This window comes from Phyllobates terribilis, unplaced genomic scaffold, assembly GCF_046119375.1.
Source record: "Phyllobates terribilis strain yellow unplaced genomic scaffold, ASM4611937v1 Scaffold_1__5_contigs__length_1240528914, whole genome shotgun sequence".
In the NCBI taxonomy this organism is placed as follows: Eukaryota; Metazoa; Chordata; class Amphibia; order Anura; family Dendrobatidae; genus Phyllobates; species Phyllobates terribilis.
Window position 1 is genome coordinate 1,057,465,594 of NW_027362761.1, and position 27,234 is coordinate 1,057,492,827.

The window sequence follows — 27,234 nt, forward strand, 5'->3', positions numbered from 1 at the left end:
GTGGATCAGGACCCGACACCTGCATGCATTACACCACATTGCCGTGGGGCAGGGCGACCAATATGCCCCTGAGATGGGCACGACAGTCCCTGTCCCTGGCTGGAGTGGGGGGAGGGAACACTGAGGAAGGGGAACCCTGTAGTGCAAGAGCAGGGAGGAAGCAGTTCCTGGGTGCATTGAGAAGGGAGTATAAAAGGTGGGCACCATCTTAGTTCAGTGCAGAGAAGTCTGAGCAGAAGTGGCAGGGAGCAGGGGCTCTGCATGAGCTCTGCTCCGGAGGCGGGCCTAGTAACAGAGGCCCAGGCCTGGAAGAGGGAGAAGGAAGGAAGAGGAGCGGAGAAGGCTCCAGGAACGAGGAATGAAGGGATCCCAGGGGTGCGGACGGGCGAGTCGCCACCGCACGCCCGAATCCACCTGCGTGGAGGGGTCAGGCCAAAGGGGGAGACCGGTCCCCGAACTAGTGGAGGCAGGAAACGACCCTCAGCTAGAAACCGGAGGCTCTGACATTTTATGTGGCGCAGCCCCTCGCTACACCCGCTAGGAAGGCACCACATAGGGTCAGGGAAACTGGCGCCAAGTTTACCAAGAGGAGGCCCGAGGCAGCCGGACAGAAGTGTTGGTAAGAAAGGCCAGACAAAGGACACACAAAGGGGGTCCTGTGAAGTGCTCCAAAGTTATCTGGGAGTTGTCTGAGCCCCTCACCTGGTGAGCACAGTACGACGTGGGCAGCCGTTACCTGCAGACGTGGTCTGGATAATAAGAACTGTGAGTAAAGGCCCTGAACTGCATCACTGACTCCGTGTCGTTACTGCTGCTGCCCTGCACCATCACCCCCATCCTCCGCATACACTGCCCTGAGGCTATACTCCTCCCGTGGGGAGTTATGCTACGCTCTGCTGCACCCACAACACCAGCCTCAGTGGTCTGCCCTGTAGCGGCGGTTCACTCTGACCGCAATCCACGGGTGGCGTAGTCGGACATTTAAACATGAAAACCACATAAATAGTTCCGCCACTGGTTTGACCGCCCTGAGCCACGGAACTGGGTCGCCGCCACGAAGACTACAACCACCAGCATCCACCAAAAAGGGTCCGGCTCCGGGTGTCCCAAGGCCCAGGGGGTGCGTCAGAACATTTTCATCACCTTTCACAATCACCAATGGGACAAGGCAGTGATGTCCTCTGTCCCCTCTCTTATACATCCTAGTGACGGAGCACCTGCTCTCATCAATTCGCCATAACCCCAATATTAGGTGGATTGAGGTGGGAGGCACCGAGTACAAGTGCTCTCTATTTGCTGATGATGTCCTAGTATATATCACTCAATCACATATATCCATCCATGCTGTTATGGCTGAAATAGATCACTTTGTTACATGGTAAAATTTTAAAATCAATGCAGCGAAGTCTGAGGCCCTCGATGTCTCCCTCCCCAAATCCATATAGGATTCCATCCAGTCCAACTTTCCCTTTGCCTGGCCCTCACAGGGTATCAAATACTTAGGAATTCCTATTCATAGAGACCTCTCCCATCTATGTTATCTTAATTTTGGGCCCTTTATTGAACAACTCCATACAGACCACGGTTGGCAAGTTAGAACTGTAAGATTCACTACGTGAACCACTGGTGTTTTGTGGAAAAGCACATGTACACTGCGTTCCAAATTATTATACAAAAAGTGTTTAGGAGTGATAAGGGAAGAATTTGTTTGTTTGTCAGTTAAACTCATTGATGGTGATGTGTGTCAGGGCTCTTTATATCACTGTAAGCAATTGCAGACACCTGTGCTAATTAGTTTGGCAGGTGTGTCCAATGAAAGGCAAGACTACTTAAGAAGGCTCTCTCACATTATTAAGCAGCCTACATTTTCTGCCAAAATGGGAAAGAAAAAGGATGTGTCGGCTGCTGAGAAGCAACAAATTGTGGAGTGTTTAGGTCAAGGCATGACTACAATCAACATTGTGCGATGATCAGGATGAAGTGTCTTGGCAATCAAGAAGTATGTAGCTGATTCACAGTACACACGTGTGCGTGCTGATAAGGGCAAATTGAGGACTCTTTCCTACAGGCAATTACGTCAGGTTGAAAGAGCAGCGGCAAAAAAGCCTTGTCATAGCAGCAGACAAGTTTTTGAAGCTGCTTGTGCCTCCAACGTCCCCCGAACAACAAGATGCAGGGTCCTTCAGAGGTTTGCAGCTGTGCATGCGCCATCCTGTCGACCTCCTCTATCCACTTCACACAAGCAGAAACGGCTCCAGTGGGCCAAACATTACATGAAGACTGATTTCAAAACTGTTTTGTTCACGGATGAGTGCCGTGCAGCGCTCGATGGTCCAGATGGATGGAGTGGAGGATGGCTGGTTGATGGACACCCCACGCAAACACGGCTACAGCGCCAACAAGGAGGAGGTGGAGTAATGTTTTGGGCTGGAATAATGGGGAGAGAGATTGTCGGCCCCTTTAGGATCCCTGAAGGCGCTAAAGATGAACTCCATAATGTATGTGGATTTTCTCAAACAGCACTTCCTGCCATGGTTCAAGAAGAAGAACCGTGTATTTCACAGCAAGATCATTTTTCTGCATGATAATGCACCATCTCATGCTGCACATAAAACATCTGCATCTCTGGCTGATATGGGCATAAAAGGGGACAAACTTATGGTGTGACCCCCATGCTCCCCTGACCTCTACCCCATTCAGAACCTTTGGAGCATCATTAAAAGGAGTGTCTATGATGGCGGGAGGCAGTTCACATCTAAGCAACAGCTCTGGGAGGGTATTCTGTCCTCATGCAAAACAATTGAAGCAGAAACCATTCAAAACCTGACAAATTCAATGGACGAGAGAGTTCAGAAGCTCCTTTCGAACAAGGGGTCCTATGTGAAAATGTAACATCACCTAGAATAAAGTTTTGAGTTGAAAACTGTTTGATTTCAGTTTCTAACAACCTGCTAATGCTTATAATTTCAAAAATGACCATTTTTTTGGTCTTTATTAAAATGAAAAGGTTGATCGAAAAGTTTGGGGGATCTAAGAGTGTGGCAACCCAGTAGTCATGATTACTTCGAATTCTGACAATATGAGGGTCATGCTGCAGGTAGTGCAGCAAGAAGGCACTTATGTGCCTTGCGCATCTCGGAGCCCCAAAATTATTTTCCGGGCTAGATGCAGCTAAAAATTATTTTTAATTTTAAATCTGGTGAAGCTTTAGTATAGATGGCCTAATAGGATCAGTGCTGCACACTGCTACAAAGCCCAAATTATTTTCCAGTCAAGATACAGATAAACATGATTAGTAATTTGAAAGCTTAAAACGGTTGGTAGGGTGATTTTAACCAATCATCAAGCTTTTACTCTCCCCAGGATGACACAGGGGTAGAAAAGTCGTTTCGGATCCATGATTTGTTCATCTTTATGAACGTGAGTCTGTCTACATTATCAGTGGAGAGCCGCGTGCGCTTATCTGTCAGCACACCACCAGCAGCGCTGAACACACGTTCAGACAGAACGCTGGCTGCGGGGCATGACAAGATCTCCAAGGCGTAAGTGGCTAGCTCCGGCCATTTATCCAGATTGGAAGCCCAAAAAGAGCAAGGGTCCAGTGACACAGTCGTGGCTTCAATGTTTACTTGGAGATACTCCTGTACCATCGTCTCTAGGCGTTGACTATGTGTCAGACTTCTTGTCTCCTGTGGCCTTGCAAAGGATGGGCTAAAAAAGTGGTGAAATGATTCCGCAAAATTGATGTTACCAGCAGATACTGTGGTTCTGTTACGGTTTGAGTGCTGAACACTTGACGGTCCCACGGTTGGCAAGTTGGAACTGTGAGATTCACTACGTGCACCACTGGTATTTTGTGGAAAAGCACATGTAAGATTCTGCAACAGTCTCTGCTGATACTCCTGCATGCGTGCATCCCTTTCTATGGCAGGAATAATTTCTGCAAATTTACTTTTGTACCGGGGATCTAACAGTGTGGCAACCCAGTAGTCAGGATTATTTCTAATTCTCACAATTCGAGGGTCATGTTGCAGGTAGTGCAGCAAGAAGGCACTCATGTGTGTTGCGCATCCAGGAGCACCAAGTCCCTGTTGTGTTGGTGGCGAGGTAACAATCATGCTTCCTTCCTCTGTCCTCTCCCCCCAACCTCGCACAACAGAAATGTGATCAAGGTCTCCCTCATCTGATGAGTCTTCCATCAGTTCGTCCTCCACTTCTTCCTGGGCTCCTGCACCTTCCTCACTAGTTTGGCTGCTACCATGCGCCCTGGTAAAACCATCTCCCCCACCCTCACATGCCTGCCGCATTGGTGCTGCCGACCGTCTGGACCTTGCAGATGTTAGCCCTTCCGCATACAACTCCTCCTCCTCTACTTCCTCCACCTCCTCTTGTGCCACCACCTGACTCCGAATTCTGTTTAACATGTGCTCCAGCATGTAAATCACCGGAATAGTCATGCTGATAATGGCATCGTCAGCACTAAACATCTTCGTCGCCATTTCAAAACTGTGCAGAAGGGTGCATAGGTCCCTGATCTGAGACCACTCCTCCAGCGTGATTTGCCCCACCTCTGAATCTCGTTGGCCCAGGCTATACGTCAGAACGTATTGCACCAGGGCTTGTCGGTGCTGCCACAGTCGCTGCAACATGTGCAGAGTTGAATTCCACCGGGTAGGCACATCGCATTTTAGCCGGTGAAGTGGCAGGCCCAACGACTTCTGTAGAGATGTAAGTCGCTGAGCTGCGGGATGCGAACGGCGGAAGTGAGCACACAGCGACCGTGCCCTCTGCAGAAGGCCATCTAGTCTGGGATAGTGGGCTAAAAATTGCTGGACAACCAGGTTCAACACGTGAGCCATACAAGGCACGTGTGTGACATTGCCCCGGCGAAGGGCCGCACCCAGGTTTGCAGCATTGTCGCACACGGCCTTCCCTGGTTTCAGGTCCAGTGGAGACAACCATTCATGAAATTGGTTCTCCAGAGCTGACCACAACTCCTCAGCTGTGTGACTCACATTTCCCAGACATTTCAATGTAAAAACCGCCTGATGACGTTGAGCCCTACTGCCAGCATAGTAAGGAGGTGTGCAGGATCCCTTCTGCGCAGTTAGAAAGCTTGTGGCATGACCAGACAGGCTTTGGGTGCAGGTGGAAGACCGAGAGGAGGTTGAGGAGGCAGAAGCAGTGGAGGAACTTTGACATAAAGAGGATTGACGCACAACTCGTGGGGACGGCAAGACTTGGACAGCAGCCCCTTGTCCTGCTGTCACCATAGTTACCCAGTGCCCAGTCAGCGACATGTAACGCCCCTGTCCATGCCTACTCGTCCAAGTGTCTGTGGTGAAATGCACCCTGTCACACACAGAGTTTCTCAAAGAAGCGGTGATGTTGTGTGCGACATGCTGGTGGAGCGCAGGCACACCTTTCTTTGAGAAGTAGTGCCGACTGGGCATCTGGTACTGGGGCACTGCGACGGACATAAGGTCTCGAAAATCCTCTGTGTCCACCAGGCGGAAAGGCAGCATTTCTGTAGCTAAGAGCTTGCAGATGGTGAAATTCAACCTCTTAGCTTTCTCATGGCTAGGAGGAAATGGTCTTTTACTTGTCCACATCTGAGGGACCGAGGGCTGGCTATTGTGCTTAGACGGGGTTGATAAGGGTGTCCCCGGCAAACTGCCGGTCTGTGAGGAAGATGCAGGCGGACATGTTAGGTTGCCTTGATCCAAAGGTGGTGCTATCGATGTCGGACAGCGCTCAACACCAGCTGGTGTTACCACCTCCAAAGAAAATGATGACCTGCCAATCACGCTGGCTGTTGCGGGTAAAGAGGTGGCAGGTCTGCGCCCCAAAACAGGTGTGACTGCTGTCCCCCCAGTCACAGAGGATGAAGAGGCCGCGGATGCACAAGATATGGCAGACGGTGATTGGCCCGGCCGGCTAGGCCGCATTGTAGCACACTGAGCTTCCCACTGCAACTTATGCTTCATGTCCATGTGCCGGTTCATGCATGAAGTACTCAAACTATGTATTTTTTGGCCTCTACTTAGCTTTTGCTGACAAATGTTACAGATAACACGAGTTGGGTCATCTTTATCGATCTGAAAAAATGCCCAGGCTATGCAAGGCTTAGCACCCATGCGACCTGAAGAGCCACCACGACTTGTGGTGAGAGGCAGAGTTGTGTTTGAGGATGCAGTTGTTGACGTGCTTCCAGTACTACGTCTCTGTCCAGGAAGGCGCAACCTGACCTCGTCGTCACTAGCATCTTCCTCCACCTCCTCTGCTGACCTCATCTCTTGGCTGACTGTGGGTTGACAGTAAGTGGGATCTCCGACCTCATCAACATCACCCTGTGCGTTATCACACCCGTCGTCCTCAGAGCCAACCTGTTCCTGCCCTGACAAAAAACTAAAGTTGTCGCTCCAATCAGGTATTTGAGTCTTATCATCGTCTTCCTCATTGTCTCCACCAACAGGAGTTACAGTTTGGGAATGAGGGTCTACATTATGGTCAGAACCTTCTGCGTCTGGTCCTGGATCCGACTCATAAAGATTCTGGGCATCAGTGCAGATCATTTCCTCGTCTGGATTCACAGAAGCGCTGGAGTCGACCTCTGATTCCCAGGCTATAGTATGAGTAAACAGCTCTGCAGACTCAACCATCTGTTCTACCTCATACTCAGACGGGCAGCTGGAGATTTGGGAGCTGTGAGGAAGCAAGTGCGATTTGGGTGACACCTTTGAGGACTGGAGTATTTGTGATGTTGAAGTTGATGTGGAGGAGAGACCACTTAAAGGAGCACTTGATATCCGTTGAAGCACCTGCTGTTTTTGTGCCTCATCTGGAATTTGTAGCGATTGGCGTGGCCGTAAGAAAGGGATCTTATCACATTGTCCGCTAAAAGAAGTAGACATTTTAGTTTGGCTGGAAGATGGTCTTTCTTCTGCAGATGTTACTGTTGCTTTAACACCTACCCCACGGACACAACCTTTTTTCCCCTTCCCAACACGCCTATTCCCCTTTCCACCAGCAGCAGGCCTTTTTCCACTCATTTTGGTGGTTAACTAATTCACAACTCTGGAGTTGTTTGCACAAAAAAACAATGGATGGTAACCGAGCAGAGCTGAGTGGCCAAACTGTGGTATTAGGCCAAAACTATTGGCTGGGTTAGATGCAGAAAAAAATTATTTTGAATTTGCAACCTGATGGAGGTCAGTATAGATGGACTAACACAAATAGTCCCACACACTGCTAGAAGCCCAAATATTTTTTCAGAGGTACTGTAGATGCAGATAAAAATTATTTTTAATTTGCAACCTGATGGAGGTCAGTATAGATGGACTAATAGACCAAGTCCCACACACTGCTAGAAGCCCAAATATTTTTTCAGAGCTAGATGCAGAAAAAAATTATTTTTAATTTGCAACCTGATGGAGGTCAGTATAGATGGACTAATAGACCAAGTCCCACACACCGCTAGAAGCCCAAATATTTTTTCAGAGCTAGATGCAGAAAAAAATTATTTTTAATTTGCAACCTGATGTAGGTCAGTATAGATGGACTAATAGACCAAGTCCCACACACTGCTAGAAGCCCAAATATTTTTTCAGAGCTAGATGCAGAAAAAAATTATTTTTAATTTGCAACCTGATGGAGGTCAGTATAGATGGAGTAATAGACCAAGTCCCACACAACGCTAGAAGCCCAAATATTTTTTCAGAGCTAGATGCAGAAAAAAATTATTTTTAATTTGCAACCTGATGGAGGTCAGTATAGATGGACTAATAGACCAAGTCCCACACACCGCTAGAAGCCCAAATATTTTTTCAGAGCTAGATGCAGAAAAAAATTATATTCAGTTTGCAACCTGATGGAGGTCAGTATAGATGGACTAATAGAATGATGCTATGCCCAAAAGATTTTACTTCACTAGGTGCAGTAAAAAAATTGGTATTCTATACACAGGTGTTATATCTTGCAACACAGATAGGCTACTCCACTGACTAACACACTCTGCAATAGGCCAAAAAGGATTAGCTTTGCTAGATTCAGCCAAATGCTGTGAAAAAAACTTGCACAGCACTGGCACAGACCTGCCTGGCAAAAACTGATAGGAACTCATGTAACCTAGTCCTGAAAAGGACTCCAATTACAATTAGTCTTTACTCCCACAACCTATCTATTTAAGAGCACAGACCTCCCTGATAAAAGTCGTAGGAAATGCTGTAACCTAGTCCTTAAAAGGACTGCAATCACAACTATTCCCTACTCCCAAGCTATCTGTATATTTGTGCGAAAATTGGCTTGAAATTAACAAGGTATAGCACAGACAGCAACAGCGGTGCCGTCTAACACGCAGCTGCAGCAGTGAGAAAATGGTGGCGACGGGGAAAATGGCTTGGTCTTATAGGGCAAGGACATGTGACATACACTGCCAATCACACATGCCCTTGCTTGTGTGAAAAAAAGCACTTCGCTCCGTGTGTGCGCTGCTGATAGGCTGACAGATTGCACCTCCCCACTGCAAATGCGGGAAAGAGAAAAAAAAATGGAGATCTTCATTGTTCCTGCAGAGATCCATCCCCTGCCCCTCCCCCCGCCCCGCTGTACACTCAAACTGCGTATTAACATTAATTTTCATCATTACTGAGAAAAAATCCAGTTATGATTTTGGTGCACGAACAGTTATCGAACATAACCTCGAACAGCCGAATTTTTCTCAAATTGTTCGTGTTCGCCGACCGGCTCGAACACCGCCCAAAACAGCTCGAATTTGAGATTGGTGAACAGTTCGAGTAGAACAACGCTCATCTCTACTCAAGACATTAGCCAGGAAGTTAAAGCTTGGAAGGAAATGGGTCTTCCAAATGGACAATGACCTGAAGCATACTGCCAAAATGTTAGCAAAGTTGCTTAAGGATAACAAAGTCAGTGTTTGGAGTGGCCATCACAATGCCCTGATCTCAATCCTATTGAAAATTTATGGCAAAGCTGAAAAGGCAGGTGCGAGCAAGGCGACCTACAAACCTGGATCAGTTACACCAGTTTTGTCAGGAGAAATGGGCCCAAATTCCGACCAACTATTGTGAGAAGCTTGTGGAAGGATATCCCAAACATTTGACCCAAGTCATTTAGTTTAAGGGCAACGATACCAAATACTAATCTAATGTATGTAAACTTTTGACTTTGCAGTAAGTAATAAAAATGCCTGAAAATATTCTCTCTCTCTCATTATGCTGCCATTTGGCAAATATTAAAAATTATGGTAATCCAATTTGACCTAAAACGGGAAAGGTTTATTCTCATTTAATGTCAGATATTGATAAAAACATGCGTATGTGTTTTTTTATATAGTGTATGTAAACTTCTGGTTTCAACTGTATAACTGTTCTGTAATCACTTATATGTTCCGCAGGACTGGTATCTACCACTATTTGGTCACTGTATGGTGTTAAAATTGGGGTTGGTCTTTGAATAGAGATTTATTTTCAGTAACAACATGGTCATCTGCTGAAGTTCCCCTGTAACCATGATTAGAGTGTGCCACTGTGGTTGTAAATATGGTTGCCTGGTTAGGGGCCTACTCAGATGCTTTGCCAAATCCTGAACCCCTAGCTACGGCTCTGCAAACTGTAACGGGTCTGGGAGGCGGAACCTCTGAGCTACTATACAAGGGGGCAGTCCTTGTAAGGGAGCGGGTGGCGACCAGGGAAGACGGGCAGGAGGTCACAGCAGGTGACCGGGACAGTCTCTGAGTGAACGGGCTGGAGGTCAAGGCAAGTGACCGGGGCAGTCTCTGGATGAACGGGCTGATGGTCACGGCAAGTGACCGGGGCAGTCTCTGAATGAACGGGCAGATGGTCACGGCAAGTGACCGGGGCAGTCTCTGGATAAAGGGTTGGTACGACCTGTGGCGGCTGATGATAGACGTGAGCTCCCAGGTGAGCAGGCGAGAGTCTCTGGATGAACGGGTGGTCACAGCATGTGACGGCGGAGCCTCCAGGAAGACCAACAGACAGGCGGCAGATGAGCGCTCCCAGGTGAGCGGGCAGAAGTCTCTGGACAGGCGGGTGGTCACAGCACGTGACGGCAGAGCCTCCAGGTAGGCTAGCAGACAGGCAGCAGATGAGCGCTCCCAGGTGAGCGAGCAGGAGTCACTGGACAGGCAGGTGGTCACAGCACGTGACGGCGGAGTCTCCAGGTAGACTAGCAGGCAGGTAGCAGGTGTGTGCTCCCAGGTGAGCGGGCAAGCTGGTCCATAGACAGACTGACAGGAGTTGGAAGGCAGACCGTCGGACCTCGGGCAAGCAGGCAGGTGGCTGATGTGCGCTCCCAGGTGAGCGGGCAGGCTGGTCCTTAGACAGACTGACAAGAGTAGTAAGGCAGACCGTCGGACCTCAGACTAGCAGGCAGGTAGCAGATAATCAGGCAGGAATCTGGCAGGTAACTGGCAGGTAACTGGCAGGTAGCTGGCAACGGGACCTGAGGGCTGAAGCAGAGTAGTGAACAGTGCAACAACATTGCTCGGGCACCTCCATTTTGGAGGAGGTGCCTTTTATATGGGAGGTCCTCCGGCAATTGGCCGGGGACACCTTAGGACGGCGCGCGCGGCCCCTTTAAGAGGGAGGGAGAGCGCGCGCGCGCGCCCTAAGCACAGTGGCCGGGAAGGAGCGCGCGCTGCCAGCAGAGCGGGAGGAGGACGCCGGGCACGGAGCAGAGAGGTGAGGGGAACAGCGTCCCTGCCTAGCAGAGGGCAGGGACGCCGGCGCTACACAAACCAAACAACTAGTCAGGATATAGAACCAATAAAGGTTGTTTCTTAGTAAAAGGGCCCAATTTCACTTGAGAAACTGACTTACCAATTGTCCCAATGCCCACGAGTCACTACATGGGACTCATATAATGAATGGGATCTATCATTTAAACATATGGATAATTTTTTTAGGCTGTAATCTTCTGTCTTAATGCCAAGGGACTCCCCAGATTTATGGTGTAGATATTAAAAGGGTTATCTAGAGAAAAATGGGTTATCACTTATCCAGAGGACAGGTGATAACTTGCTGATTGGTGGGGATCTGACCATTGGGACCCAAATTGATTGGCAGAACAGGGAACTTTTATCACCGACAGGGCAGCAGTCAGACCCCCACTGATCAACAAGATAACCTCTTTCTCTTGGATAACCCAGGGACAATAAATTATTGCCTGAGTGCAGATAATATATGTTAAATGGTGTCACATGAGGGTGTATTCCTCATTGAAAAAGAGGACTGTTTTTGCTGGATGACAGGAATTTTTGAGGCAAGGCCCTTTAAAGGGTCAATATTGACTTTCAGGATTGAATCCTCCAATAGGTGGCACTAAAGTTCATGTTCTCTTTCTCTCTGAAGAGGATATTTGCATATTTAATTTCCCAGAGGAGCACTGTATGGCCTATAAGTCTCCTTACGCCAAATTGGCGCTCTCCATATGGAGTCACTTTAGCTTACACTAGCTATTACTGAAACATTTAGCAGCAGATGATTTCTTCATATATTGCAGATTCAAGTGAAATGATGTAGCAGCTCAGATATCTCTGCTACTACACCACAGTATGAAGATTCAATGAAGGCTTTCACGAGAGATTGTGAAATATTTCATACTTTATGTCAATGATTATTGCCAAATACAGAAAACTTTGCTTTTTCTGTATGATGATTACCATTGCTTTCCTTGTGATAAAACTGACCTGAGGCTTTTGTTACCTGTGAAAAAAATATATGTGGAGCGAGTCTTGGATTCGTCCTTTTTGCAGCCGCGACTGTCACAGTGCTGGGCCCAGCAAGTAAACTCCCCAGTGTCAGCTGCAGAGGCGTTCATCAGGATCAGCTGCCCGTATCTGTCAAGTTGTTTTATGCTGGAGAGGAAATAAAGGACATTGTTCAGTCTTATAATACAATTCCTCCGTGTGCTGTCTCATGCTCTAGCTACATTATCATGATTGCTGAGATTTCTTTCTCGTAAATTCTATATAAATGATGGAACAATTGTGTGTATTATATATAATATTACTAGAAAACGAATAAAATGATGGTAGAAGAAGTGATTGACTACCCGCAAGCCATAATTAATGTGTCCCAATTTTACAGTACACTATGCCTTCCGGCAAATACAAGAAACATGGAAACAACCAAATATATATTGTACTCATATTTCGATCTTTTATAACCAAAACTGGTACCACCTGATGAAGATAGTTTATTATCAAAACGCGTTGTGGAAAGGGCTTAGTAAATGGTTTTAGCCCCAAATCGGACTGCTCCAGTGATCACTCCAGTGCTCCATAGACCGCACTCTTTTCTTCCTCACATACATTTTCCCTGGTGGCACACTGGGTGAACCTTGTGGAGGTCGGGACTGAGTCACACCCTGGGACGGCACACGTGATACCGACTTCGAGGATTGTGGGCCCTAGTTCCATCAGGGTTTCCTCCACCTCCTACATCAGTTCCTGCACGCCCTCCTACTCCTCTTCGTCCATCTCCGAATTGTCATTTTGGACCATGTCGCCCATATCAGTTGCAAGCTGGAAGCTCTGCAGCACTGCCTCGGTGAAGCAGCAGCAGGCTTTGCTGAAACTAATTTGTTTAGGTGATAAACCGCACACCGCTGCAGAGCTGTTAAAAGGTCTAACAGACCAGACAGATCTGTGGCTCTTGCCATTTAACCTACAACCAAGCATTGTCGAGTGTGATAATGGCCGTAACCTGATGACGGCTCTGAAGCTTGGCAAGCTCACACACGTACCATGCCTTGCCCACGTGCTTAACTTAGTGCTTCAGTGGTTTCTGAAAACCTACCCAGATTTGCCTGAGCTACTTGTGAAGGTACACCGCGTGTACACCCATTTCCACAAGTCAGCTACAGCTGCTGCTGCTGGTCTGGCAGTACTGCAGCAGCGCTTGCAAGCACCAGCTCACCGACTGGTGTGTGACGTGACCGCTCACTGGAACTCCGCATTACATATGTTGACAAGGCTTTATAAGCAGCAGAGGGCAGTAGTTGAATATCAGCTACAACATGCTTGTCTGTATTTCGGTCAGCCTCCACACATAACCGAGTGGGCATGGATGCCTGACATCTGTGAGGTTCTACAAAACTTTGAGGAATAAACCAAAGATGGCGAGCGGTGATGATGCCATAATCAGTGTGATCATCCCACCTCTGTGTCTACTCAAATGCTCGCTGCTCACAATTAAAGAGGAAGCTTTGCATGTGGACCAGGTGGAGATGGAAGAAGAAAGTACACAGGGTGATACTACTCAGCTCAACCTCATCTCATCTTCTCTGTGTGGATTGGGTGATAATGATGAGGAGGAGGAACAGGAGTTGGTTGCCTGCACTACAGAGGGAATTGTCCACACCAGCTTCATCCTGTCTGTTCAGTGTGGATGGGCTGAAGACGAGGATGAGAGGGAGGAGGAGGATATAGAGAGTCGTCCTCCTGGTGGGGACAGAGAAGTCTTGCATGTTGGGAGTCTGGCACACATGGCTGACTTTATGTCCTGCTGCCTTTCCCTTGACCCTTGCGCAATATGCATTTTGGCCAACACTGATTACTGGTTTTTCACCCTTCTCGACCTCTGCTACTAGAAGAATTTTCTATCTCTCCTTCCTGCGGCGGAGAGGGCTTGTTAAAATGGTGCAATACCAGAAGGCTCTACTCAAACAATTAGTAAAAAAATTCTCATCTGACGACACTTGCGGCAGATGTTATAGATCATTGGGCAACGAAGTTGGAGAAACAAGGGAGACACACCAGGTCCAATATAGGCAGGTGAACACTATCAAAGTTTCATTAGATCCTCCCAACTCCCAAGCCCTGATGTGCAGAGTAGTCTGACAAGGAGGGAAAAGTTTTTGAAGATGGGAGGGAGTACCTAATCGACCGTAACAGTGTCCTCGGTGATTCCTCTGTACCATACAACAATTGGGTATTCAAGCTAGACACGTGTCATGAATAGTGTTGAGCGAGTATGTTCTGTTAACCCTTTCGCCGAGTATGCTCGGGCCGAGCTCCGAGTATTTACAGCTGCTCGGTGATATGTTTGAATCGCTCCCGTGTGCATGATTTGCGACTGTTTGACAGTTTTAATACATGTGAGGAATGTCTATTTCTTACAAATTCCTCACATGTAATAAAGCTGTTAAACAGTTGCAAATCATGCATACGGGAGCGATTCAAACATATCACCGAGCAGCTGTAAATACTCGGAGCTCGGCCCGAGCATACTCGGAACAGAACATACTCGCTCAACACTAGTCATGAACTGTCACTTTACGCCTTGGAGGTACAGGGCTGCCCTGCCGCTAGCGTTTTGTCAGAGCAGGTTTTTAATGCCGCCAGGGGCATAATAACTGATAGATGCATCAATTTGTCAACTGAAAATGCTGACAGGCTGAATCTTATAAAAATGAACAATGGCACAGACTTCTCAACCCCATTGGATGACAGCAGGAGAACATGAAGCCAATTCAAATGTAGAGTCATCAGGCAGCCATCACTCAAAATCTTTATAGGGTCATCAAGTGGCCCTCACTCAAAATCTTTATAGGGTCATCAGGCGGCCCTCTTTAAAAAAAATTTAAAGGGTCATTATGTGATCTTAATTTTTCCAGGGTGTGTATGATGTCCTCCTTCATGATTCTTACAGGATGTCTACAATTCTCTTACATATATATATATATCTATACGTTCCAAGGGGTAAATGTTTTTCCGCCCTTTCACCTAGTGCATAGGCTTTACCAGTCTAGGAGTCCCACTCCTTAAAAATGGGAAAAAAAAATTTCTGGGACCCTCCTCTACATGTCTTCCAGGGTGTATTGCTGTCCCTCCAAATTTTTGGCAGTCCTTGCACTTAGTATAGGCTTTATGAGTCTAGGAGTTCCACTACCTAACAATTTTAACAGAATGTGTATGAGCCTCTCCTTTATGTCTAATACAGGGGGTATCAGAGTCCCTCTTCCTTCTAATTTTTAGCAGTTTTTGATTTGTCTGCATAGGTTTTGTGAGTTTCAGAGTCCCTCCCTCATAAATTAAACAGGATTTGTCTGACCATGTCATACACACCACATGTCCAGATAGGGTAGTAAAATGTTAAAATTACATTTACCGGTAACTTCTGGTGGGTGTAGTTTTAGTTCCCCCTCTACTATGTCATCTACTGTAGTCATAAGCGACGGTGAAATACGGTGAGAAATGGCCCGGCTATTAAGGCGTGGAGGAGAGTTTATTTTGCCTTATATCCAATCATTATATAGGAAAGAATGTTTCCTAACATTTTTCTTGTAAAATCCATTTTACAGGAAAGGTCCATGCTCCTTTTTTTTGCATTCCATTTTATCTTCGGTTTTGTATGTTTTATTGTTAGTCTGTAGAAGTGGAGGAGTACAAGGAATTCCTCCTTAAAGCTAACATCAGAGGAATTCCTTGTAGTACCTGTATGACATCACTAACCTATGTTTTATAAACCTTGGAGGTTGTAGCCTCAATCCCATGATGAAGCCAGTGACGGTGAAACTAGTTGGGGAGACAGCTGATCATTTTTATTAGCAATTTTTGAGAGTTGGTCCATACTAATTAATGAGGTGTTGGTCCGTGGCCACACGAATTACTGAGTGCTTTGTGATACTATAATCAGAGTGAGCCACAAAATAGGGGAAGCCAGTTATCTGATCAGATTACTAACCTTATGTACTGGTTATATACGATCAAAAGTCAGTATGAATGAGATTGATACTAGAAGATCTCAGTGCTAAATTCCAGTGAGACATTTGTTCATTAGGAGTTAATTCATACCAATAATATCTATCTCCTTCTCTGGCCATGAGTTTCCTCAATTGATAGGCTAATAGAAGTATTAACTTAAAGCTTTAACCCAGTATCTGAAAATTGTTTCAAGGTAGGACCAACACAAACTTGTGTTTTTAAACTGTACAAACTGATAAGGTGATAAATAGATAATAAAGATTACCTTTTTAATAATCACAGAACCTTTAGTTAGGGCTTATTTGCCTTATGGCAGTTTGTAAATAAAGAATCAATACCCTACGCTGGTTCTTAGGAGCAATTTTTTTGGACATTTCTCCTGCTGTCACTACCCACCTAACTAAAATATTAACCTCTCTCTTTCTTCGGGTATCTTTCCCTCTTCATTCAAACATGCCATCATAACCCCTTTTCTTAAAAAGGCTGATAACCACAGACCGGTCTATATTCTTCCCTTCATCTCTAAATTCCTGGAACGCTTGGTCCACTCCCGTCTAATCCGCTATCTCTCAGATAACTCTTCTCGACCTTTTACAATCCGGCTACCGCTCCTCACACTCTACTGAAACTGCCCTCACTAATGTCTCAAATGATCTACTAACAGTTAAATCTAATGGTCACGGCTCCCTACTGTTTCTCCTGGATCTCTCTGCCGCTTTTGACACTGTGGATCACCAGCTCTTCTTCACTATGCTCCGCTCTATAGGCCTCAAGGACACCACTCTCTTCTGGTTCTCCTCCTATCTCTTAGACCGCTCTTTCACAGTATCTTTTGCCGGCTCTTCTTCCTCTAATCTTCCCCTTACTATCGGGGTTCCACAAGGCTGAGATCTAGGAACCCTCCTCTTCTCTTTTTATACTGCCCCTATTGGACAAACCATTAGCAGATTTGGTTTCCAGCATCATCTCTATGGTGATGACACCCAACTATACACCTCTTCACCTGACATCACCCCCACTCTAATACAAAAGACCAGTGCTTGTCTTTTTACTGTCTCTAACATCACGTCCTCTCTCTATCTGAAACTGAATCTCTCTAAAACTGAGCTCCTTGTTTTTCCTCTCTCTACTAACCTAACTATACCTGACTTTTCAATTTCCTTGGGTGGTGCCAGCATAACTCCCAAGCAGCAAGATCGCTGTCTTGGAGTCATATTTGACACACAACCCTCACTCCTCATGTAACTGTTAAAATGTGATACATGGTATTGTTTTTATTGTCTGTACATGTCCCTACTTAATTGAAAAGTGCTGCGGAATATGTTGGCTCTATATATTAAAAAATTATTATTATTTATTATTAGTCACCATACTTGGATGTCGTATAGGATGGGATATGATAATCTAAATTCAGTTCAAATTGCTTCTTGGAATCTCACTATTCTCACAGCTCAAACGTAGCCAAGTATGTTGCAATATTTTAATATTTCACCTTCAACTTTTTCAGGTTATTCTTCCAAAACACTCCCAACCTCATTTGTGGAAATCACAAGCAATACAGTAGTGCTCAAAAGTTTACATACCCCGGCAGAAATGTTCTTTTCTTGGCCTTGTTTCAGAGAATATGAATGATAGCAAAAAAAAAGTTCTCCACTCATAGTTATTGGTTGGGTGAAGCCATTTATTGTCAAACTACTGTGTTTTCTCTTTTTAAATCTTAATGATAACCAAGAAAGGAAAAATTCTGCCGGGTTAAGTAAACTTTAGAGCACAACTGTACATAAGATCCATTTATCATGTTCCAAAACTCACAGTCAAAGAGGAATTTAGACCCTAAATACGAACTGTAGACTCAGACAACCAAATGAACAGATACAGACTGCAGATTCGGACCCCAAAAGGAGTTCAGACCCAAGACCTCAAGATAAATTCAGACGTCAGGTTAAATACAGAGCATATAATAATACAGCCCCCAAGCCTGTTCCCAGATGAAATACAGACTCCAGAAATGAATTCAGTCTGCATTATAAATTCAAAGCAAATATAGACTACAGATTCATTATTGACCAAACAGACTTCACACTAGAGCAAAATAGTAGGGACCCGGGAGTATAAAAGACTGAATACTGCAAAGTACGCAAGTCAAGGTGAAATGGCTTGGAGACATACCCGCTCGTCTCAGGGGTCCAGGAGGTCTCCCCTTTTTCTAGCAGTTTCCTGGCTTTTCTATGACAGTAGGCACATATGGTTTACATTTGTTATAGATAATGTAAAGAATTTCAAAACCCAAAGGGGACGTTATTAGTGCAGATGAGCGAACATGCTCGCCACTACTCAGTACTCGCCCGAGCATCACAGTGCTCGACAAGCTCGGCGCTCATTTCCGGGTTGCTTGGGCGAGAGCTCGGGTCCCCACCCTGCATTTTTGGCGCTCTTTAGAGAGCCAATGAACATGCAGGGATTGCTTGCCACGCACTGTAATGCCGTAGCCATGTTGGTTGTGGGCATTACAGTGATTGGCTGGCCGCACAGCGTCATCAGGTCTTATATAAGACCTGGCGCCCCTATGCTCGTCACAGTCTACCCCAGAAACAGGTAGAGTAGGGAGAGATGCTGCTGAGTCAGGGAGAGATTTATTTGTTTATAGTTAGTATAGGCATTCCACAACTTTATATACAGTATATATATATTGGTCCAAAAGTAGGTGGACAGACTGTGTAATAAGGTTATGAAGGGGGAGATTTATCAAACATAATCCAGTAATTTTAGATAACATTATGTGGAGTGATGAAGCTTCTTTCAAATTATCCGGCCATATTAACAGACATAATTGTATTTACTGGTATAATGAGAACATGCATTTAACATTAGAGCAACAACTAAATGAGCCTGGTGTCAATGTTTGGGGTGGTATTTCAAGTTTTGGTGTTTTAGGATCAATATTTTTTGATGGAACAGTCACAGGAGATAAGTATCTCGAAATTCTAATGAATCAAGTTGTTCCCCAGTTAAAGCAACAGCCTAATTCAAATGACCTTTATTTCCAACAAGATGGGGCCCCTCCACATTATTCAAGAGTAGTCCGCGAGTATCTTGATGAAACATTTCCTAATAAATGGATTGGCCGAAGAGGCCCACTTGATTGGCCGGCACGTTCACTATACTTGACCCCAATGGATTTTTTCTTTTGGGGAGTACTCGAGGACAAAGTTTATAGTCGAAAACCAAAAAGTGTCAGTGATTTGAAAAATTACATAAGAGATGCATTTCAAGAAATTAATACCCAAAGAGACTTGTGCAAAAAAGTTTGTTGAAGCGTAAGAGGCAGACTTCAAAGCTGTGCAAATTGTAATGGAAAACAGTTTGAGCACCGGCGTTGATAAAATTTAAGGGCTTTTGTATTATTGTTCAGAATAAAATTTAATTGTCAATGTTATGCTTGTGTTAGTAAATATAATTTTATATATAAATCAAAATAAATGTTATTATTTTCTGTCCACCTACTTTTGGACCACCCTGTATATATACATACTTATACAGTATATATATATATATATATATATATATATATATATATATATATATATATATATATATACAGTGTACAGTACAGACCAAAAGTTTGGACACACCTCATTTAAAGAAGTTTCTGTATTTTCATGACTATGAAAATTGTATATTCACACTGAAGGCATCAAAACTATGAATTAACACATGTGGAACTATATACTTAACAAAAAAGTGTGAAACAACTGAAAATATGTCTTATATTCTAGGTTCTTCAAAGTATCCACCTTTTGCTTAGATGACTGCTTTGCACACTCTTGGCATTCTCTTGATGAGCTTCAAGAGGTAGTCACCGGAAATGGTCTTCCAACAATCTTGAAGGAGTTCCCAGAGATGTTTAGCACTTGTTGGCCCTTTTGCCTTCACTCTGCGGTTCAGCTCACCCCAAACCATCTTGATTGGGTTCAGGTCTGGTGACTGTGGAGTCAGCTCATCTGGCGTAGCACCTCATCACTCTCCTACTTTGTCAAATAGCCCTTACACAGCCTGGAGGTGTGTTTGGGGTCATTTTCCTGTTGAAAAATAAATGATGGTCCAACTAAACGCAAACCAGATGGAATAGCATGCCGCTGCAAGATGCTGTGGTAGCCATGCTGGTTCAGTATGCCTTCAATTTTGAATAAATCCTCAACAGTGTCACCAGCAAAGCACCCCCACACCATCACACCTCCTCCTCCATGCTTCACGGTGGGAACCAGGCATGTAGAGTCCATCCACTGACCTTTTCTGCGTCGCACAAAGACACGGTTGTTGGAACCAAAGATCTCAAATTTGGACTCATCAGTCCAAAGCACAGATTTCCACTGGTCTAATGTCCATTCCTTGTGTTCTTTAGACCAAACAAGTCTCTTCTGCTTGTTGCCTGTCCTTTGCAGTGGTTTCCTAGCAGCTATTTTACCATGAAGGCCTGCTGCACAAAGTCTCCTCTTAACAGTTGTTGTAGAGATGTGTCTGCTGCTAGAACTCTGTGTGGCATTGACCTGGTCTCTAATCTGAGCTGCTGTTAACCTGCATTTTCTAAGGCTGGTGACTCGGATAAACTTATCCTCAGAAGCAGAGAAGACTCTTGGTCTTCCTTTCCTGGGGCGGTCCTCATGTGAGACAGTTTCTTTGTAGCGCTTGATGTTTTTTGCAACTGCAGTTGGGGGCACTTTCAAAGTTTGCCCAATTTTTCAGACTGACTGACCTTCATTTCTTAAAGTAATGATGGCCACTTGTTTTTCTTTACTTAGCTGCTTTTTTCTTGCCATAATACAAATTCTAACAGTATATTCAGTAGGACTATCAGCTGTGTATCCACCAGACTTCTGCACAACACAACTGATGGTCCCAAACCCATTTATAAGGCAAGAAATCCCACTTATTAAACCTGACAGGGCACACCTGTGAAGTGAAAACCATTTCCGGTGACTACCTCTTGAAGCTCATCAAGAGAATGCCAAGAGTGTGCAAAGCAGTCATCAAAGCAAAAGGTGGCTACTTTGAAGAACCTAGAGTATAAGACATATTTTCAGTTGTTTCACACTTTTTTGTTAAGTATATAATTCCACATGTGTTAATTCACAGTTTAATGCCTTCAGTGTGAATGTACAAATTTCAAAGTCATGGAAATACAGAAAAATCTTTAAATGAGAAGGTGTGTCCAAACTTTTGGTCTGTACATATACAGTTAGGTCCATATATATTTGGACAGAGACAACATTTTTCTAATTTTGGTTCTAGACATTACCACAATGAATTTTAAACAAAACAATTCAGATGCAGATGAAGTTCAGACTTTCAGCTTTCATTTGAGGGTATTCACATTAAAATTGGATGAAGGGTTTAGGAGTTTCAGCTCCTTAACATGTGCCACCCTATTTTTAAAGGGACCAAAAGTAATTGGACAATTGACTCCAAGGCTATTTCATGGACAGGTGTGGGCAATCCCTTCGTTATGTCATTCTCAATTAACCAGATAGAAGGCCTGGAGTTGATTTGAGGTGTGGTGCTTGCATTTGGAAGGTTTTGCTGTGAAGTAAACATGCGGTCAAAGGAGCTCTCCATGCAAGTGAAACCAGCCATCCTTAAGCTGCAAAAACAGAAAAAACCCATCCGAGAAATTGCTACAATATTAGGAGTGGCAAAATCTACAGTTTGGTACATCCTGAGAAAGAAAGAAAGCACTCGTGAACTCATGAATGCAAAAAGACTTGGACGCCCATGGAAGACAACAGTGGTGGATGATCACAGAATAATCTCCATGGTGAAGAGAAACCCCTTCACAACAGCCAACCAAGTGAACAACACTCTCCAGGAGGTAGGCGTATCAATATCCAAATCTACCATAAAGAGAAGACTGCATGAAAGTAAATACAGAGGGTTCACTGCACGGTGCAAGCCACTCATAAGCATCAAGAATAAAAAGGCTAGACTGGACTTTGCTAAAAAACATCTAAAAAGGCCAGCACAGTTCTGGAAGAACATTCTTTGGACAGATGAAACCAAGATCAACCTCTACCAGAATGATGGAAAGAGAAAAGTATGGCGAAGGCGTGGTACAGCTCATGATTCAAAGCATACCACATCATCTGTAAAACACGGCGGAGGCAGTGTGATGGCTTGGGCATGCATGGCTGCCAGTGGCACTGGGTCACTAGTGTTTAATGATGATGTGACACAGGACAGAAGCAGCCGAATGAATTCTGATGTATTCAGAGCCATACTGTGTGCTCAGATCCAGCCAAATGCAGCCAAACTGATTGGTCGTCGTTTTATACTACAGATGGACAATGACCCAAAACATAAAGCCAAAGCAACCCAGGAGTTTATTAAAGTAAAGAAGTGGAATATTCTTGAATGGCCAAGTCAGTCACCTGATCTCAACCCAATTGAGCATGCGTTTCACTTGTTAAAGACTAAACTTCAGACAGAAAGGCCCACAAACAAACAGCAACTGAAAACCACCGCAGTGAAGGCCTGGCAGAGCATCAAAAAGGAGGAAACACAGCGTCTGGTGACGTCCATGAGTTCAAGACTTCAGGCAGTCATTGTCAACAAAGGGTTTTCAACTAAGTACTAGAAATGAACATTTTGTTTACAATTATTTAATCTGTCCAATTACTTTTGGTCCCTTTAAAAACAGGATGGCACATGTTAAGGAGCTGAAACTCCTAAACCCTTCATCCAATTTTAATGTGGATACCCTCAAATGAAAGCTGAAAGTCTGAACTTCAACTGCATCTGAATTGTTCACTGCACAGTCACTGCATACGCAATAACAGTATAGGAGACCCACTCTTTAATAATGGGAACAACAAAGCATAGCTGACTGCTGGCCCTTTAAGAATAGTAAGGGTCACCTGATGGCCCTATAAAAAGAGTGTTAGTGACCTTCAGAGTCCCTCCTTCATAAATGAAACAGGATGTGTCTGATGATGTCTCACACACCACATGGCCAGATAAGGTAGTAAAATGTTAAAATGACATTTACCGGTGAATGTATTTTTCACCGTTGAAAGCAATGCAAAAGTGAAAAACGCATCAAAAACGCTAAGTGTGGAGGAGCATCTTTGTTTCTGGTTATTTATTTTGCCTTATATACAAGTCATTACCTTGGAAAGGCTGTTCCTTAACATTTTTCCCAGGAAAATCCATTTTGGTTTCATTTTGTATGTTTTATTATAAGACTGTAAAAGTGGCGTAATACCTCAGACAACATTGTTGACAGCAGTGACCTGGGAGTCAGAGATGCTTCCAGGGGTCTTCCCCATGCTGTTCCCATGTCATTTGAGCACTGTTCCCATCGATTTGGGCAATTTTTAGGCCCTCTGCAGACCGCCTTAAAAATGCTCGAGTTTCCCATAGACTTACATTGGGCTCGTTGCTCAGACCGAACACTCGTGCATTCCAATTTGCTTGACCCGAGCAACGAGCATTTTAGTGCTCGCTCATCACTAGTTATTAGTAAAAAAGTTAGAAAATTAACAAGATGGTAATGGTGCACACTTTGTGTTTTAAGGTTGCCTATAATAAGAAGAAATTACCCTGGTGAGTAACACAAGCTCCCCGTCCTCTAATTAGAAAGATGGTAAAATAAAACTGGCTAAAAGAAAAGCTAGAAATAAGATTTGTAAATTAACATGTCAGTAGGCTCCTGGGAATATCAGCATTAACAGTTCAAACATACATTAATTTAGGGCTGAAGGCTGCTATGATTACATATGTTTTATTTAAAACACATTTAATCTTTGCTATGAGCAATACAACACAAGAACTCAATTAGTTTAAAGAGTAAGTGCTACTTTTTAACTAATTTTCAAATGCTCCAATACATCTAACAAAGAAATGAAGCAACTTTGCAGGGATAATAAAATGGCTGCAGATGGAGGGCAGAAATGTCGACCTGGGAAATGTCAACTTTAGGGGATGATACATGAGCTGCAGGTCACAGAAAAAAACAAGATTTGGCTTTTGAAGGGCTTGACTTAAATTTAAAAAATCCCCTATCCTAATTCAGAGCCCAGGTCAGACTATATACTTACCCTCGCCACTCTCGCTTCACACTTCACCTATAGCACCCATAGGCATTCATCACATCACAGCCAAAATAGCCTGCGCACTCTGAAGAAGGTGTGACTTTACCACTCTATTAGAGTGTGACACTTGGAGATGGGGGTCATTAACCTGGGGCACCATATGGATAGAATTGTAGGCACCATACTGTATAAGAAAAGTACCAGGGACTGCAGGGGTTAAACTTAATGGTGGGTGAGTGATAGTTATTACAAAAGTTGATAAATGTTGTAGTTATTGTTTTAATAAAAGGTAGGGTGAGTTCAAAAATGGATTATAAAACAATATAAATTGGGGAGAAGCCCCCTCTTACCTTCTGCCTGTGGAGAGTTCAGGAGACTTCACACAACATGAGAAGCGAGTATTACCATGGGTGATACCTTGGAAAGGATGGTCTTGAAGCAGGCCACACAGCAAGGGACCTTCTGAATGGTGGAGATGTTGTCCAGGAGCCAACAGCAGGAAAAGGCAACGGCTTGTGGGCATGCTGCATCTCACCTGTCCCTGAGTCCCTTTTCCTGTACCACACAGGTGGCAGGCTCTGGTTGCACTCCAGGCACTGGCCATACTACAGTGGAAGCTCCTCCCGGGCCATTGCCGTATTTTTTTTGATCCGTGGAGGTGTGCAGCTCTGGAGAAGGTATGCACTCTCAGGCATAGCAGTAACATGTGGCTGGTTCAAGACTGCACATAAAGGCAGCCAGTGATCAGGTGGAGAAGAACAGATCTCCTGGGCTCTCTGCCTGCAAGCAAGTTGAGGAAGCTGCCATTAGTGAAGAGCTCAACTGGGAAATCATGTGGTGGAGTGGGGGCTCAGGGGGAAGAATATCAGATGCAACTCATTCCTGGGAGTGCTTATACTCCTCATCCCAGATAGGAAGACAATGAGGGTTCATCTGTACAGTCTAGGTGGTAAGCACGTCCTTTAAATAAGCAGAGGACAGGTCAGCTATCACAGGCCCCCTCAATTCTCATGTACATTGCCGTCAGGTTGTTTCAAAATCAGATGAGGCCTGGGAGTGAGGTGACCTGCAGTGGAGCGTGTTTCACAGCAGCTGATATCACTGGTGAGGATTTTGTAAAACTGTTGCAAGTTTGCTTAACGACAGTTGAGCAAAAAGGTTGCACTCTGTTGCCGCTGGGACCTTTAAGGGAGTTTCACTTTCCAGCTGGGAGGTTGGAGTCTATAACTAATTTTTAATTTTGTGGCATGATCTTTTGTGGTGGGAAACGTTTGGGCACTCATGTGTTTGCAGAGATGAGAGAAAACATTTTGAAACAAGAGCCTGTTGATATTTGGTCCCTTGTTTCAATTGACCATGTTACTGTTGATGAACAAAGGGTTTTTGAGCTTAGTTTTAATTAAAAAAAGGTCGCAAAGTCATTCAGAAATTGGCTACAGAGTACTCTGGCGCTTATTCTCTGTCAACATTTTCTGAAAAATGGGTCGAGCTTTTCATTTACTTGGATATCATCTAAGACCTCCACAAGCTGCATGGTAAGGCAGATTGGTGGAAACATGATGAGATATTTAGACGGTGATTCTCTCAGTCGCACGTAATTGAGTGGGCGTCTAAAGCAGCTGCGACTTAATGCCCTACTGGAGCCTGTTGGCTCTATAATGAAGGTCATTTCAGCTTCTGTGCTGCCTGCAAACTGCACTATGAGTGCTCTATTTGTGGGAGAACTCACCCGGCTTTCTGTTGTTTTAACTGAGGTAGATGTTCTCCAAAATCTGCAGTGCCTGGTGTGAAGGAGAACGCCAATGTGTATTCATGTCATTGGTCTGTGGCTCAAACAGTACCCAAAGAAGCTGGAAGAAAACTTTAGAACTAAAGGCGTATTGATGGGGTTCCAGATACCTTTTCAACACTTGGCAGTTTGTCAGTCAATCGATAATTTGAAGACTGTTCATAAGAATATTAATGTGGCTAAGGAAATATTGTTCAAAGAGGCTCATTTGGCGTAAACGGCAGGCCCATTTGTGTAGCCTCCATTTCCAAACCTGAGAGTATCCCCTCTTGGCCTCGTGCCCAAGAAAGAACCCGGGAAGTTTCAATCTATTCATCACTTATCATATCCTCCTGGGGATTCAGTCAATAATGGGTTATCAAAAAAGGAGGTGGTGGTTTCATACATGTCCTTTGACATGATGGTCCAGTGGATCCGCCGCTGCTATGGAAATGGTAAGTTGTTAGCTACGTCGGATATCGAGTCCACGTTTTGTCTTTTGCTAACTGATTCTGACTGTTTTTATCTTTTGGGGTGCAGATTTGATGTTTTTTTCTTTGTTGACATGTGTTTACCTATGGGTTGTTCTATTTCTTGCTATAATTTTTAAGTTCCAGCATTCTTGTTGGAGTCGTTGGTTCAGTTTGAAACAGGTGTGTCCTCGGTAGTGCATTATTTGGGCAATTTTTTAGTTGTAGGTCCTCTAGTTATAATGCTCGTGTATATTTTTTGCATTCATTTTGATGCTTAATGAAATGTATCAGAGTTTCCATAACAGATGACAAAATAGAGGGCCTGGCAACAGCTTCATCGTTTTTGGGTATTGAATTGAATTCAGCTAACAGGTGTTTCAGCTTTCAAAAAAGAAGTTAGCATGGCTGGTGTCACTCAGTGATCAGTTTGTTACAGCAAAGAAGGTGATTTTGAGTCAAGTACATTCGCTACTGGGTTTGCTGGTCTTCGCTGATCGGATAATCCTGATGGGAAGGATTTTCTCTAAGAATTTATTTTTAGCTACTCAAATTTATTTTTAGCGAACCATTTTATATGCTGATCAGTAGATGCCCAGAAGTGTGACCTTCACCAACTGAACTTTAATGGCCTATCCTAAAGCTAATACACATTAGATAGCTGCTGGTTGAAAATCTGTCTCTCAACTACCCCCAAACACATGAATGCTCAGCTTAGCTATGTGTTCATGTGTTTTTAATCGAAAGAGAGGAACATGGGCAGTGACTTGTCTCGTCTTGAAACAAAAAGGATCAGGCGTTGAAATTCCAACAGCCCGATACTCCTCTCCTGAGATATCATCATCTGTTGGGGAAGAGTAGGGAGGTTCCCATACACATCACATGGTTGCCTGTTGCTACCTAAATTGGTGAGATTGGCCAACTTTTATCTAATGTTTACGGGACCTTAAGTCTGCTAATGTCTAAGACCTATAACCTATTAAAAAAAAAATTTTTGACAGCAAAGTCCAGATGGCCATGCCTAATCACCATGAGAGTCTGTGCTATTTTTTTAATCTGGAGGATCTTGATCTGGTCATTGTAATTATAATTATTTTACAGTTCATACTAAATGAGTTTATGAGTTCAGTGTTTAGAGATATCCTGCAGAGAAAGGGAGCATGC

The 27,234-nt window shown here is 44.4% G+C and overlaps 1 protein-coding gene across 2 annotated transcripts in view; it reads right to left on the reverse strand.

The window, feature by feature from the left end:
* PDGFRL (platelet derived growth factor receptor like) overlaps positions 1 to 27,234 on the reverse strand; it is a 269,942-nt gene that overhangs the window by 98,989 nt on the left and 143,719 nt on the right. For both annotated transcript variants that reach the window (XM_073656666.1, XM_073656674.1), the window contains exon 3: positions 11,745 to 11,896. In XM_073656666.1, the coding sequence (XP_073512767.1) occupies positions 11,745 to 11,896 (152 nt within the window). The remainder of the gene's footprint in view (positions 1 to 11,744; positions 11,897 to 27,234) is intronic.